At 45.0% G+C, this 15,567-nt stretch overlaps 1 protein-coding gene across 1 annotated transcript in view; it reads right to left on the bottom strand.

The window, feature by feature from the left end:
- Positions 1 to 2,073: 2,073 nt before the first annotated feature.
- LOC102929897 (opsin-5) overlaps positions 2,074 to 15,567 on the bottom strand; it is a 41,249-nt gene continuing 27,755 nt past the window's right edge. The window contains exons 5-6 of the mRNA XM_007059843.3: positions 11,405 to 11,733; positions 2,074 to 8,041 (exon numbers count right to left, since the gene is read on the bottom strand). Of these exons, the coding sequence (XP_007059905.2) occupies positions 7,463 to 8,041; positions 11,405 to 11,733 (908 nt within the window). The 3' untranslated portion in view covers positions 2,074 to 7,462. The remainder of the gene's footprint in view (positions 8,042 to 11,404; positions 11,734 to 15,567) is intronic.

Genomic DNA, 15,567 nt, shown 5'->3' with positions numbered 1-15,567 from the left:
AGCCAGAAAGGGGCCCAGACTTGCTTTCCATGTTGCTATTTCAGCCTGAGCCTGAGGAAATATTTCCTTATGGGGAGATCAAGGGGAATGTGGAGTGGTCTCCCAAGGGAAGTGGTGGCCTCCCAGCTTTTTTGAGGAATTACATATACTGCATTAGACAAAGCTCAGAAGAATAAATGGGAAGGAACAATCCTGAACTGATCTGCCCAGTGGTTTGGACCCGATTGCGCCGATCCCTTGTCTGGAGCGTATGAGCCTTTGATACTCAATGGTATCTTAATTGGCTTGATTCTCTTCTGGTGTCACCCCACTGTCTCACTGCAGTTACATGGATGTGAGTGAGTCAAAATTGGGCTCAATGTCTATGGGGAATAGTGCGGGGTGAATGGCTAATTAGCTGGCTGAGGATATGTCCCTTCGATAAGGGCTGAAATTTTGGAGAAGAATTTCTCTCCCAGCAATGCTAGTACTACTAACAAATGAGCCATTCCAACCATCTTCTTGATATAGTGCTCTTAATCCAAGAGATTTCCATATTCTCATGCCCGGGAGGACTTGCATTAGCAGTTACATTAGTTGAGCAGAAGGTTGAGAGCTGTCTTTTATACAGGAGAGTGAATACCAGGCTAACTGAACTGACTTCAATACAAGTTTTGCAGGAGTAAATTTATTTTAAAAACGTACAATTTTTGCAAGACAATGAATATTAAACAGAGAAAGAGAGCGTTAGGTATTTCCTCATGGGCAGGGGTGTCACTGTGATGGAGGCATTCCCAGTAGTAGCCCTACATATTTCTGTAGCAACCACTATTCCCTGTAAGCTGTGCGTGTGCGCGCGCACACAGATCCTAAACCCCGCGCACATGGCAAAACACTGTGCGCACAAAAATTTGCACAGAAGAAATTTTTTGCGCACACAGCCTGTCAAAAATTAGAGGGAACATTGGTAGCAACTACTGACTGACCTTGACCTGGCTCAGGTGGGATTCGCCGTCTGGACTGGCCAAGGTGGCTGCGACACACAGATAGCTGCGACACACAGATAGCTGCAAACATTTGAAACTTGGTTTTCCTTTGGCTGTTGTCTTTGTTTGCTGCCCTGATTTTTTTCCCAACTTTTGCAAATATTGTAAGTTTTTGCAGAGCATGACTAGAAACCAAAGCCCAGATTTTCAGAACTTGACCTGTTCCATTTGTACAAAGCCAGTTTAATGTCTAACCAGTCACTTGCACATGTACATGAAATCACAGTACCAGGGGGAGAGTATATGTGCACTAAGTTCTGAAAAGCTGAGCCCCATTCTTGTTCACAAACCCACTCACATCATTGGGAATCACTAGTTAGAAGAGGCTAAGCAGAGACCACTGAAGGACAAAGGCATATGCCACCATTCACATGACTGGCATGCTGTCACATGCTAGTTACATTTATGTAGCAGAAGCTGATAATAATCATACATGTAGAAAGCACCTTTCATCTAGCAGGATCCCAGAGTACCGTTACAAGCCTTGCTGACTGATTTACTGTCAATGTACAGCAATCACTTTCTCCACCATAGGGGTGAAGCCACTTCTGGGTTAAAGTGCAGCAACCGTTCAACAATCCATAGCAACACTACACAATAGTCTACGGACAGGACATGGAGGATACTATGTGCAATAGAAACTGCTAGAAAAATGTAAGTAGGAAGAATATAATGACCCAAATTGGAATTTGATCATAGAATCATAGAATATCAGGGTTGGAAGGGACCTCAGGAGGTCATCTAGTCCAACCCCCTGCTCAAAGCAGGATCAATCCCCAACTAAATCATCCCAGCCAGGGCATTGTCAAGCCTGACCTTAAAAACCTTAAAGGAAGGAGATTCCACCACCTCCCTAGGTAACGCATTCCAGTACTTCACCACCCTCCTAGTGAAAAAGTTTTTCCTAATATCCAACCTAAACCTCCCCCACTGCAACTTGAGACCATTTCTCCTTGTTCTGTCATCTGCTACAACTGAGAACAGTCTAGATCCATCCTCTTTGGAACCCCCTTTCAGGTAGTTGAAAGCAGCTATCAAATCCCCCCTCATTCTTCTCTTCTGCAGACTAAAGAATCCCAGTTCCCTCAGCCTCTCCTCATAAGTCATGTGTTCGGACAGTATCGGCCTAGTGGAGAGAGACACTTTCTTGAGGCAGATGAGCTTCCTCAGTGGAAATGAGACACTCACAAATTTATATCACATGAAGCCCCAATCCATAGCCAATATCAAATTACAGAAGAACCTTTTGGACTGTGTGTCATCTTATCAGCTGATGGATGATTTTCCTCCTTCCTGTTTCCTGCACAGAGTGTAATTCCCTCTCCTGGGGAATTTTGAGCTTTGCTTTCCTCTTCTATCCTATGGCTATTCTCAGCCCTAGATGTTTTAGGCACTATTGGATAAACTCTGTGAACTGGGGCAGGAGAAGTATGCACCAGAATTATAGTCCTGGTGAAGGCACAGTACTTGGACCACATGCCTGACTTGTATTCCCTGCTCTGCCACTGATTGATTGGGTGACCTTGGGCAAGTCTCTTAACCTTCCCATGCCTCAATTTCCCTATATGTAAAATGGGGATAATACTTTTCTCTTTTGTAAGATGCTCAAATTAATTAATATTTTGTAAAGTGGTTTGTGCTCTCTGAATAACAGATGCTGCTACACAAGCGTAAAGTATTAGCATTACTGAGAAGTCCACACAGTGCTAAGAAAAGATAGCAATATTCCACTGCTCAGAGAGAATAGCAATATCTGTATCTGCAGAGAATAATCCATGAGAAAAAGGTAAGAATCAGATTACAGAGTACAGAAGACAAGTAATTTATTGTGTGCTATGGAAAGAATACAGAGCAACATGTTATCACAGTAGCACTGTGTATGTGAGGTGGTATTTGCCAATAGTTCACTAGAGAGAAAATAATTTACCATTCCAGTTAAATGCATCAATGGTCTAATGCCACTCCCCTGCAGTGCTGCTGAATGGATTGTGGAGCAGGGTAGTTTTGTTAATTAACTAATGTTACTGAAAAATTGATGTAGAAAATCACTGTTAGGATTAGCTCATAAATGTGACCAGGAAGGCAGCTTGCTCTAATCACTACATGAGGGAGCTTGGGTTTGTTCCCACCTCCGCTACTGACTCTTTGTGACCTTAACAGTGTCTCTTGACATCTCTGCTTCTTGGCTGACCCTTTTGCAGATAGGTATAACAATTCTTACCTATCTCACAGGACTGTGGGAAGGCTAAATTTCTTGCTGACTGCAAAGTAATGTGAGCTCCTGTGGTGAAAGGAGCTATGTGAGGAGCATCATGATTTCAGTGGTAAACAAAATTATGTGAGAGCATAGAAGGCTGGATTCTGAGCAGCACAGCTCCCTGACCTTGGGCCGGTTCCATGCTGGCCTCAAACTATTTCAGAGCTGCTCAAAATTATTCTGGGTATGAATAATATCTGTCTGCTAGGGATTACTGGAGCCCAGTGCATTCTGAGCAGACCCCCATCTGCCTCCATCATACTCCCTACACTGGGAGGCGGCATGGGGTGGTATAAGCTGGCTGTATCTGTTCTATGCCAGCTAGAGATTCTCCCAGCAGAGAAGAGTCCCCAGCTAAGGAGACCTGGTTGCTTTCCAACCCCATTTGCACTACCAGAGAGGTGTGAAGAGGCCTTAATGCAGCTTAGACCCAGAGAGACCATGCCCTTCACTTGAGGGTTTCAAAGTAGATCGTGAAAACAACCTCGTTCCGTTTTGAATTCTGCTCTGTTCATGGGCCAATTGTCATGATGTGGTCTAATGGGTGTTCAGGGTTTTCAAAATGTTTTCCTTGTTCTGCCAGGTGACTCTTCACAGTGTTTCCAACAATTTCACAATATTTGGTGTTTTTCTTAAAGCTCCAGCTCCTGGATTCATGTGATTAGATGAGCATTTCACTTTTCATTTTATTTATTTATTTCATACTTATGGTTACAGAGAAAAGCTTGAAAACCTCATGGAGGCTCAGCAACCAGAGGGAAATATAAAGTACCCCAAATTTTATTTAAATCTCAGAATGTTTAAGCCAATCTCCTGGATTTCTGGGACCTGACTCAGGATTTTTGAACAGTTAGCACTGGCAATTCTGCTCCTGCATTTCTTATTAGTAGTTAGTGTCCCATCTACCTCCATGTGAAATTGACTGGAGCAGCTGTTACCCAGTCACTGGCTCTGAGAGTTACTCTGATTTATGACAATCCTACATTTCTTAATATGAAACAGAAGTAGATACTTAAAGATCCTGGAAAATAAGAATCCTATCAACAATGTTTTTGCATTTCAATAGCCCCTTTCATCTGAGGATCTAAAATCACTTTAGAAACCTTAGTGATAATCAGGCTTTCACAGAGGCTAAACTATCTTACAAATGGGGAAACTGAGGCACTGAGCGGTGATGTGAATTACCCAAGGTGATGCAAGAACTGAATGGCAACCTTGGGAATAGATGCTGTGAATGATGCCTCCCAGCCCTGAATGCTACATTAAAGTAATAAGAGTCAAACGAGGGGGGAGAATTTTGCAGTCTTGTTTTAATTGTGTTTGTTAAATTTAGTCTAGAAGCAGTTTCTGTACTTTTTTTGGCCGGGGGTGGGGGTGGGGTGTTCTTTAGGCATCTGGCCAGCTGAATATTAGCGCAGATACTATGAGCCATTTTCTTAGTGTCTGAGCTGCTCTGTCTTTCCAGTGGCTGGGAGAATCTGTTTATTTAGGGCCAAATTTTGCCACCCATACTCACACTTTGTAGATCCTTACCCTGCATGTAGCCCCACTGAAATCAATATAGCCAATTGTGTTAGTAAGGTACAATTCAATATGAGTGTGGGTTACGGGGCATCAAAATCTGGTCCTTTGCTGCTAAAAAACGTGTATTATCTTCCCCCTCCCCCACCTTCCCTTGTGATGGAGTATAAATCCCACACTGGTCCTGAGAGGGGTAACAGGAGCCTGTGAACTCAATTAGCCTGTCTGCTGGCACCTGTAGGGGTGGTAAGTAGATCAATTAGCAGATCCACCTGAAGATGAGTCAGGTGTTCCTTAAAAGGACATAGAAAGCTCACTCACAGAGGATCCTGTGTGCTCTTGCTCTCTGAGATTGCTCTGGTAGAAAATAAGGGAGAGGGAATAGGAGGGAGTTAGCACCCATGGTGGATTTCAAAAGGGGGATATGACTCCAGGGAGGCAGCCCTGAGGAGCTGGTGTTCAGCTGAAGAGCAGAGTATCAGGGAGGATTTCTAAAGGACTGAAGCTCAAGTCCAGTGGGGGCAGAGGTGGTTTAAGTTTATATGGTTGGCTTGGGATCCTTTAGAGAACTCTAAGGGGAATCCTGCAAACCACAGCCCTGAAGGACAGGTGAAGCCTGAGCCCTTGGGGTAGGTGTGAGCAATGTTGCTACATGATGAGTCCAAGAAGGGGCTATTAGGGGGGCCTGCAGATAGCTGAGGTAGGAAGAAGCAGAGGGCCTGAGTAGACAGACCTTGCCTGCTTAATACAAGGTCCCTGGCTTGGAACCTAGAACAGAGGGAAAGCCTGGGTTTCCCTACCAGCCACTGGAAAAACTGGTTGAAGGCCCCAGAGACTGGGGGTGATGGTAATACTAATGAGTCCAGACTTGGGCCAAAGACTCATCTTGAGGCCATGAGATTATTGTTTGTTGGATTTTGTTATCCTCGAAGGGGCGGGATGAAAAGTGGTCTGGCTGGAGGGCTGAGTCACAAGATGAGTCGGACCACTGCAAGGCTGGAGCAACTGTGGGCAGGCATTTTCTTCCCCCCCACCCCGTATTTAGGGTGGACATTTTTCTTAGCCAGTAACTTCTTCTAAGATGCATTGGTTTCAGTGCATCCAGAATGTGTATGAGTTACCTGGCTGTCTGCTCCATTTCCAGTGTGTATTTTCTCTCACTCCTCATTTGATTAGTGTTCCTGGTAACCCACAGAGTTTCTACAGGATCTTAGAAATATATTTTGCATATTATACAACATGGTAGCTAGTGTTCCATGTGCTGAAGATGGTTTTTCCTGAGGGTGTTGTATTTCTTTCATTTCCCCAGTTTGTTTTATGGTTTGGGATATGTAATTCCAATAGCCAACACTCTAGTAAAGATATTGGGCATCTCTTTGTGTCTTCCATGTATCCACTCTTTCTCCAGTCTGGGTTCTCTTGGACATGGCATTTCTGGCGTTTGATCCTTTTGTATATATCCAGGACATAGCAGTCTTTCCTTCTGTCACAGAAGGATATTCTTGTTTTGGGATTCCCTTATTTATCCAAATGTTCTAGTAAACTTCATTCCTTGAAGTGCTTATGCAGGAGTACATATAGAAATGTGTCGTATTTGTGCCCACTCTGTTCTTCCATTAGAAGGTGGAGTTCTGGAAACAATGCGAGCTGACCAGATTGGTGCACGGGCTTCTCGCTTCCATCTTTTTCTGCCTTGTAAGCTGCCCCGTGACAGAGTTCAGCACGTAATCATGATTTTTTTCCATCAACTTCAATGGGCTTTGGATCAGACCATTTGATAACTACTCTGCTCTCCTCTACCCCAGTCCCCTCCCCTAGGAATGTTTTGCTTACATGTTGTTTAAAAAGCTAAATGGACAATAAAGCCCAGTCTTGCATCACTGCAAATCCATCTAAATGGATGTCATGCAGTTGCAGTCTCGCTGTTCACATTGTGGGGAGCAGCATACGAAATCTGTATTAGTTGAATAGGATCATCGTCGACCCAAATCCTTATCTGTAGGACAGGACTTTATTTTATATTAATGGTGGTGGTTTGCATTAATGTGAGAGAATTGCTTAATATGACATAAGCACAGAGTGATGTCTCAAGATTTAATATAATACTTAGTGCTTATATAGGTCTCTTTAGAGTCAAAGCACTTTGCAAACATTAACTACTTAATCTTCACAATCCCCATGTGGGGTAGATCAGTGGGAATACTGACATGATTAAGTGACTTGGTTGTAAAAGGCTACAGGAATCTGTATCTGAGCTGGGATCAGAACTCAGGACTTTCTAGCTCCCAGCCCTGCATGCTAGACAATACTTCTCAAGAGAATAAAGTTAATGCTTGGCCATCAAAGCACCAGAATATGGAAAACCAAAGATAAAGGGCCCTGAGGCGCATGTTTCAGGGGAAACATCCATAACTGTAATATATAGTCAGATTTTCAGACACCAGTGTCCATTTTTGCAGGGACAAATTGTGGGCCCAAAATTGCAACAGCAAAAATGGAAGGCTGGTGTACAGTTTTCTGTATCGCATAAAGGGTGTCTTGCAGGTTAGGACCCACCAGACATATAAACAGATTTTTTTATATGAGGCTAAAATATTTCCTGCTGTCTAGGATGGGGGAGACCTAGCCCTGCTCAGGAGCTCTTGGCCCCTCTGGGTGCTCAGATAAGATCTTTCACAAGATCTGAAGGCAGAACGTTTCCTGCCACACTTGTAGTCCCCATTCCCGACTTCTTCCTTGTAACAAGCACCATGACCTGCACGGTCCTTTTTAGAGCCGGCTGGCAAGCAGGCCCGTCTGCCAGGGGATTGGGCCTGGCTGTAGGGTTGGGCTGCTGGGTGAGCTTATAGCACCTGGGATAGTTACTGAAACACTCAAAAGTGTCATTGCAGTTCCTGCAAGCCCCAGGGGACTCAGGGAAGGCTGTGGAGAGCCTGGCAGAGGTTCTGCCCTCTCTGGTCTGGAAAGACTGGAGTGTGACAACACTTTGGTGGCTGCAGCAGATGACAGCACAGATAGCCTGCAGCAGGGACAGGTCTTTGGAGAGGAACTTCTGGAAGTTTGGTTTGAAGAGCAGATAGACCAGAGGGTTGTAGGTCGTCGAGGACTTGGCAAAAACAGCAGAGAGTGCAAAGGCCAGAACTGGCACCTGGTTGGCATCTCCAAAGGCTGCCCACATGGCAACAATTGCATATGGGGTCCAGGCAGCCAGAAATCCAATGCACACAGCAATGCTTAGCTGGAAGAGAAAAGGAAATGACTATGGTATGAAGCATAGTGCCCCCCCCCCGCCACAACCCTCCTGAAGTGCACACAGGCCTATGCCAAAATCCCAAGACCAAGCATCCCTAAGCTTTGAGAGGATGGGAGGTTACACTTTGAACCTAACCCCAAACCGTTCAGCCATGGCCCCTAATGGCCAGAGTCAGCCCTCTGGCTCAACCCTTCCAGATCAAACTTTTCCTCAACAGCTCCTCTGTAGCATACACATGTGTATGAAGAATAGTAATAAAGACAGCTCCTAGCTTTGCAGTGAGCATTTTGGCTGCTATCCCATCTGCAGCAATGTGTCTCAGGGGAGAAGTGATGCCACGGACCCCTGGCACAATAGTTAGATGGGTCTCTGTTTTTCAATATTCCCACCCAGTTGCCAACAGACCATCCGCACTAGATATGTTTGTGTGGTCAGGAGACCTAACTGCAGGAAATAGCTCCTGAGAGAGACTGTGGTGCTGAAAAGAAACCAGGTGGTGTGTGTGAGAGATCCCCTGTCTGCCTTCTCCTGCTGTGAAGTCTTAACCCTAGCTGTATGTTGGGATGGATGTCAGTTGGAGTGGTATTTTGAACACAGTTTGAGAGCCCTACTCCTCTGTTTATTTAGATAGCTATGATCTAAAAAGCTGTGATATGCTTGGACGTGCAGGAAGGTTCATATGTAAATGATTAAATTGCAAGTCAGCATGTTACAGCTCAGATACGTTAGTTGCTTCAACCATATTCTGTTCATTGCATAGGATGCTTGGTGGGGAAAGGTTAAGAATCCTGAGGCTTTCCTTATCATGATGAGATGTGAAAGCAAAAAGCACAAGTAGGCTGAACATAATAAGCTCTTTGGGATCGAGAAGCATTATTGTATTACAGTTGCACCAAAAAGCCTTAACTGGAACAGGGCCCTGTTGTGCAGAGAGACGGTCCCTATCCCAAAGAATGTATCATCGAGAGACCGCAAACGAATGGGGAGGAGGAAGGGGCATTATTTCCTGCATTTTACAGATGAGAAACAAAGGCACAAACAAACAAAAGTTAGTGGCAGGGCTAGGAGCTGAGTGTTGGTCCAGTGGTTTCACCACAAGTCCATCCTTCCTCCAATACCACATGCACATTTGAGTCTGTTAGAGAATCAAATTTTCTTCCTTTAAAAAAGGTATCAATTCTTTTGACAGACTTCTCCCCCACCCCCTGGAAAATTACAGTGTTAGCTTGTAGACTGGGGAACTGTGAGTCATGAAGGCAGCATTTTTTATTATTTTCAATGTAATTTAATATGAAAACAAATCCATCTGATGGCTTTAAATAAGGAGGTGGAGGAGGCATGTATTACTAGCAGCACAAATATAAACACCTGGAGAATTAATCTGGCTTGGTAAACACTTCTACTTTTCAGAAGCCTTCAAGGAGTCTCATTATTTTAGGTGCAAAGAAATATGGACTCATGTGGACTCGTTCAAATGCTTGACTCAGAATTCCAAACAAACCAGTGTTCAATTGAGTGAGCAAGACCTTAACATGTTTGTATATTGCCTCCAGGAAGCTGCCTTCATCTGTCACTGGTGAAGGTAGCTTTGCCATCCTGGCTCCAAGCTCCTCTGTAATAAAAGGAGAATGTGTTTGCCAACAAATCAAGGCAGCTCTGGGAACAGTCCACTCTGCTGCTAGATAGTCAGGAGACGCTCAGATTTTGAGATACGGAAGGAAGGCGGGGTCATATTTTCAGCCTGCACTTCCCTTTGTTTTAATGGTTTGTGCCTGGGGAATGTGGGGGAGGGATGGAATAGTTTCAGACAAGATTATTTGTTGCTGATCTGATAAGAATTTTTTCTTCAGTCATGATCCTGTGTGTTTCTTTCATGTGTCACTATGCAGGGAAATGGCAACAGCCATCTTTTCCCTTCCTATTTTCATGTTCTCAGTTAGTTAGTTATTAGCCACGCTTTCCCACCCCTCCATTGTGTGTCTTGACTGCCAGAGTGTTAAGGGGTATTTGGATAATAGTGTACATATTTTTTTCCTTTTGGAGAGGAATAGAAATAGGACACAGCTTCAAAATTTGGAGCCAGGGTTCAGATCCAAATTTCACCCAAAATTTGAGGACATAGCATCTGGCTTTTGGTTTGGGCCTATTTCTAGGGAGGAGCAAGTGGCTTCAGAATTCTTAGTCTTCTACTGAGTTGGCCTAGATATGCTTGGGCCAGATCTTCCAGTGACTCAGCAACTGCAAGCCTCAAATGTGTGTGCATTTACTGTAGCTGTGCAATCAAACTGGATAACTGTGGACCTAATGTAACTAATTAGCCATGTGCATACATATTAGGCATATATTTGCATGCCTAGCTTGTTTGAGAATCTGGCCTTCAAATCCTGGGCAGTGCTCAGGGCATCTCAGCTGACAGAGCAATTAATTCCTCAGGAAAGGGTAATGAACCCTCATACTTCTGGCATCAGCTGATCCCTGCTGGTGTTAGGAAAGAAAGGCACATGTGATCAATTGGCCAGCAGCATGGAGGAGAGGAGGACAGTGCTGCTCAACCTGTTTACCATTGTGAGCCACTTCCACACAATATGCATACTACCTGTGTGGCCCTGTGAATGTCACATGGGTTGCAGCTGTGTGCCATAAGCCAGGTTGAGAACCACGGCTCTAAAGCATGAGGTATTGGCCACTAGCAGAGGCAGAATGCTGGACTTGAAGTACTAGTGACCTGATCAGTAAAGAAAATCCTGTGTAATGCCACACTGTCTTCAGCCAATGAGCTGGGCAGGAGTTCCAGCTGCACTAGAAGACTATAAGAGTGAGAGATCATTGAGTCCTTTCCCCTGCAAGATCATCCAGCTCCCACAAGACATGTATCAGGCACTACCCTGGTAAGTGGCAAATGGAGAAGAGATAGAGACAAAGTGTATGATGTTTTAGCTTGTCTTAGAAGCTAGGCTCAAGCTGCTGAATTCTGCAGCAAACTGGCTCAGAGCCTGAACTTTCCTAATAGTTTAGCGGGCTCAAATCAGATTATTTTTCCAGTTATTTTTTGTTTTCAATAATTGATCATACTTAGCACTTTGCATGCAAGGATCTTAAGGAGCGCCACAAAGGTGGATGAGTATAATTATCCCCATTTTACAGACAGGGAAATTGAGGCACAGAGAGGGGAGTTGGCCTGCCTGAGGTCACGGAGGAAATCTCTGGCTGAGCTGGGAGCAGAGCCCAGGGGTCCTGCATTCCAGTCCATGCTGTATCCTCTTAGTAAAACTTTCCCCGTGTGTGGTGGGAGATCTCCCAGCAAAGCCCCTTTGCTTTCATTGCTGCACACAAGCCCCATTGCCCTACCTTTACAATCAAGCTGTGCACGCTGTTGGCTTTGCTCTGTAGTGACATGTGCTGCTTCACGGCTCTTCGGGACACTTTCACTGTCCAAAGGATGAGCGAGTAGGAGATGAGGATCAGAAGGCAGGGGAAGAGGTAACAGAAGATGAAGAGGGCCACAATATAGATCAGTGCCTCCCTGGTTGAAGCTTTCCACTTAAGGCAGCAGGCTGTCCCGTATGGCTCTGGTCCGTAACTGCCCCAGTTGGCTAGAGGAGCTACGGCAAAGACAAGGGCATATGCCCAGACACACAGTAACAGGACACCAGCATGTGTGGGAGAGAACTTATTGCCTGCAAAAGAGAGAAATGACAGCTGTTGGTAGGTTTCCAAAGAAAAGGGCTGAGTTCCCTCAGTTCTAAGGGGTTGGCTTTCAGAAAAGGGCCATAATCTGGAGCTATTTATCTGAGCCAACCCCAAATGTAGGGCATTGAGATGAAATAGGACCCACATATAAACCCCGCTCCTTAGTTTTGGTTTTGCAGAGCAAACTTAGAAAGGCAGATCAGTGTTCTCATCCCCCAATTTAAAGATAGTGAAACTGAGGCACCACAGACAGGCTAAGTGACCTGCCCAAGGTCACAGACAAGAAGCAGAGCTAAGAAGAGAACATGTCTCCTGCTCCCCAGCTCTGGGCTTGTCCCCTGATGCATGCTGCTTTCCCTGCAGGTAGCAAATGCTCTTTTGGACTGATGAGATTTTTTTACAAACCCAACTGCCCTTAGCAGAGATCTTCCCCCTCCCCCACTCTTCTCAGCTTCAGTTAGTAGTGTTACTTGAATAACTATTGTCCTCAGTTTTTACTTTCAGAGGAATTGTGTAAGAAAGTGTTGGCAGCTCCTCCAAGGTTTTTGACAAAGCTTTACAATTTACATTACATGGGCTCAGGACTGCATTTTCAAAGGGCTTCTGGAAATGCACTATTTGATGGACAGTAAATAGTCTGCATCTCTGCACATGAAACTTTGTATTTACACACATGCATGGCTGCAACTGCAAATACTTTCAGAAGCCAATTGAATGTGTCCCTTAATGTCAGTGCTGATGGACAGCTCCAATCTCAAGGGGTATATCCTTCTTTTGGTATATACCAGTCACTTCCATTTGTTTTGATAGTAGTCACTGTATGGATGCATCAGCAGCAGATGATGTCCCCCACCTTCCAAAGTAATATTCTAGCAATGTTGGCTGTAATCCAAAAGGCAGTGTTTCCTTGTATCTGCCATGGGCAATGATCAGAATGGAAATCCAATACAAATGTGCACTGAAGGCTGATTTTGCATGTGTCTATATACCTAGAACAGGCTGGATTGGGTATTTTCATACATTACTGCATGCAGGACAGTATTTAACATTTGACTTGACTTTAATTTGGGTCTGAGTCTCAGGTGACAGGTGTCCTAGCTATCGGAGTTAGTTGTTAAAGGTAGACACCAAAAATATGGAGCTTTGGGGCTCATGTTGCTTAGGCCTGCATTTTCCGTAATTACATGCCTCAACAGGCATAAAGTTACCATGAACATGCGCCCAGTTATGGTCACTGCATGCACAATTGCATCATTCTGTCTCTCTGGGCTCGAAGCATGAGACCTACGGTCTTCCCCAGTAAGGCGTGCCAGAGCCTTGGCCCTGTTGCCGGGAAAGCCCTGCTTCCACAAGCTCCACTGGAGGCTGGCAGCTTCTTTCTTCCTGAGGAAAAGCAGCTGTGAGGGAGGTGTTATTCAAAGGGTGCCTCTCCCTGTGACGTCTCAGGACAATCCCCTCAAAGGCCTTGAAGCTTAGCTCTGAGACCTTGAATTTGATGCCGTGTTCCACAGGGAGCCAGGGTAGTGAGCAGCGCATCAGGAGCTGGGGAGAATGAAGTGCTCCTGGTGATTGGAGTTGCTGAGGAGAAGGCTGCTGCATTCTGGAGTTACTGATGCTTTCCTGATGTTGGAATCTTCATATCTAGATCCAGTGAGTGGCAGGGAGCCCAGCCTGCAGGGTCAGAGGGCCTTGATCTCTGCAGGCAGGCCTCTTTGCTAAGCTGAAGTGCCATTTTCTGGCTCGTCACAAACGAAAGAACAATGTCTGTGGTCACAGTGTGGCATGTGCTCATCAGCAGCAAGGAGTCCAGGAGGGCTGATGTCACCATCTTCAGCAGAGACCTTTGATGCAGGGCAAGGTGATAATTGGTAGGTCTCCAAAGTGTTTCCGTCTTCTCCCAGCATCAACTGTGTTGTGCTTGGTTTCTTCTTCAGCCAGGCAGAGGGAAATGAGGCTATTTGTGATGATATATAGATGCTGTCCTCTGTGCTGTTGGCATTTGAGGCCATGGCATTTCATAGTTCCCCATAAGTCTCGAAAGAGTTGGAGAAGGAGGACTGAGCTTTATGGGACTCCACAGGTCCTTGGTCTGAAGGGGAGGAGGATTTGCCTATCACCATTCTCTCTGAATATCCTATAAGGTAGGACAAGAGCTATCCCAGAGCAGTCCTATCAACTTCTGGTACAAATCAGGTGGCCTTTTGGAAATGTAGGCTTGAAGTCCTCTCGGTATGAAGGCACATTATCCTATATCCAGTGGGTTAAAGTCACCCCTGGTGTAACTCCACATCAGATAGAACAATAAGCTGTCAATTAGTTGGTTGCTGGGAAACGAACCTTTTCCACTTCACTGTAGTTCCTTTCAGTGATAGGAGATGATTGTTACAGGGAACTCTGCCAGTGTAACAAACTCTGGGCATGCAGCCTGCCATTCACCAGTCTGACCTGTGTCCAACTAGGAGGATGTCACCGTGAACACTGCACAGCATGGCACCCCTGAGCTGAAGCAATCAGCCTTGGCTTAGCAGAGAAACACTGGAATGGAGAACAACAATCTGCATGGAGCTGAGGACCTTGGAGAACTTAACAAACAGTAACTAATGAAGCCTCACCAAACCGCTGGGCAGGGCAGTACACCAGGGCTTACTTTGTAATGAAAAAGGTGCTGGGTCTCAAACAATTTTTTTTTTTCCTTCATAAGTGATGAGCCGAGCCAAGCCCAGAGGTGCCGTGGCTCAGCCCTGGCACAAATTAAGCACAGCAGTGTACATGTACTCTTATCCCCATCAGACAGGCAGGGAATACGAGGCCCAGAAGGAGGTGGAATGACTTGCCCCAGTGAGTGGTAAAACCCTGACTGACTGTAATAGCTAGAAATCCTGGCCTTCCTCTTCCATGCAGGTGCTCATGGAATTCATGGTGAGATGATCCACGTAACCAGGGGAAATTGAGGTAAAGCCTGTTTCGCCTGAATAACAGGAGAAATACGCAAGAGTGAGATCTACTTCACTGGCAATAGTCTCACATGCAAGATACAGGGAGCATTAGCATTTGGATAGCTAAAACTGGACCAGGCAATTCTACTTTGTAATATTCCCTTTCCCTCACTCCTTGCCTTCTAAGGATTGTCTACACAGGGGAAGGAGGTGGGGTTTACTATGCACTAATTTGGGGTTGAGTTAATTGAAATGACCTGCATACACACCACACAAACCCTTCAAGCGTAGTAGCTCTGCAGTTAAAGCATACTCTATGCTACGCTTTGAAAGTGTAGTAAGTTCACTGCATATTGAGTGTGTACGCTCTTTAGCGCAGGACCTGTGACTACCTAACCATCTGTATAGTGCCCGCTAGATATATCTATATCTCTGTATGACAAGTGCCCTACAATATAAAGGCTAGTAATAGGGGCCAGAGTGCTGAAGAATAAGCTGAGGGGCAGTCCTGCAAGTTCTGTCCTGTACTGGTTCCAGGGAAGATGGCTTTGATGGAAATTTTTCAGCTCCAGTTTCTATGATTCCCTAAAATTCTGGAGGTGAAATGCTAAGTAAGCCACAGATGTCCTAAACCTTGATGAAAATAAGAGCTTGGGGGAGGCGCCTGGGGGGATTTGCATCTGGAAATGAAGAAAGATCAGAGCTTTTATTTTAAGTTTAAATCAGTGTTATCAGAGTTTACTTCAGAAAAGCCAGTTGATGAAACATGAGTTGGGTTTTTCTCTGAGTTTCCTCCCCCTCCCTTAAATCCTAAACTCTCTGATCTTCTAAGGGCTTAATTTAAAAAGCTAAATCTTCAGACATATGTTAGAATAACTTTTTTTT

The sequence above is a fragment of the Chelonia mydas genome, chromosome 13, assembly GCF_015237465.2.
Source record: "Chelonia mydas isolate rCheMyd1 chromosome 13, rCheMyd1.pri.v2, whole genome shotgun sequence".
In the NCBI taxonomy this organism is placed as follows: domain Eukaryota; kingdom Metazoa; phylum Chordata; order Testudines; family Cheloniidae; genus Chelonia; species Chelonia mydas.
Note: the sequence above shows the minus strand (reverse complement) of the source record. Positions and strands in the feature narration are given on the sequence as shown.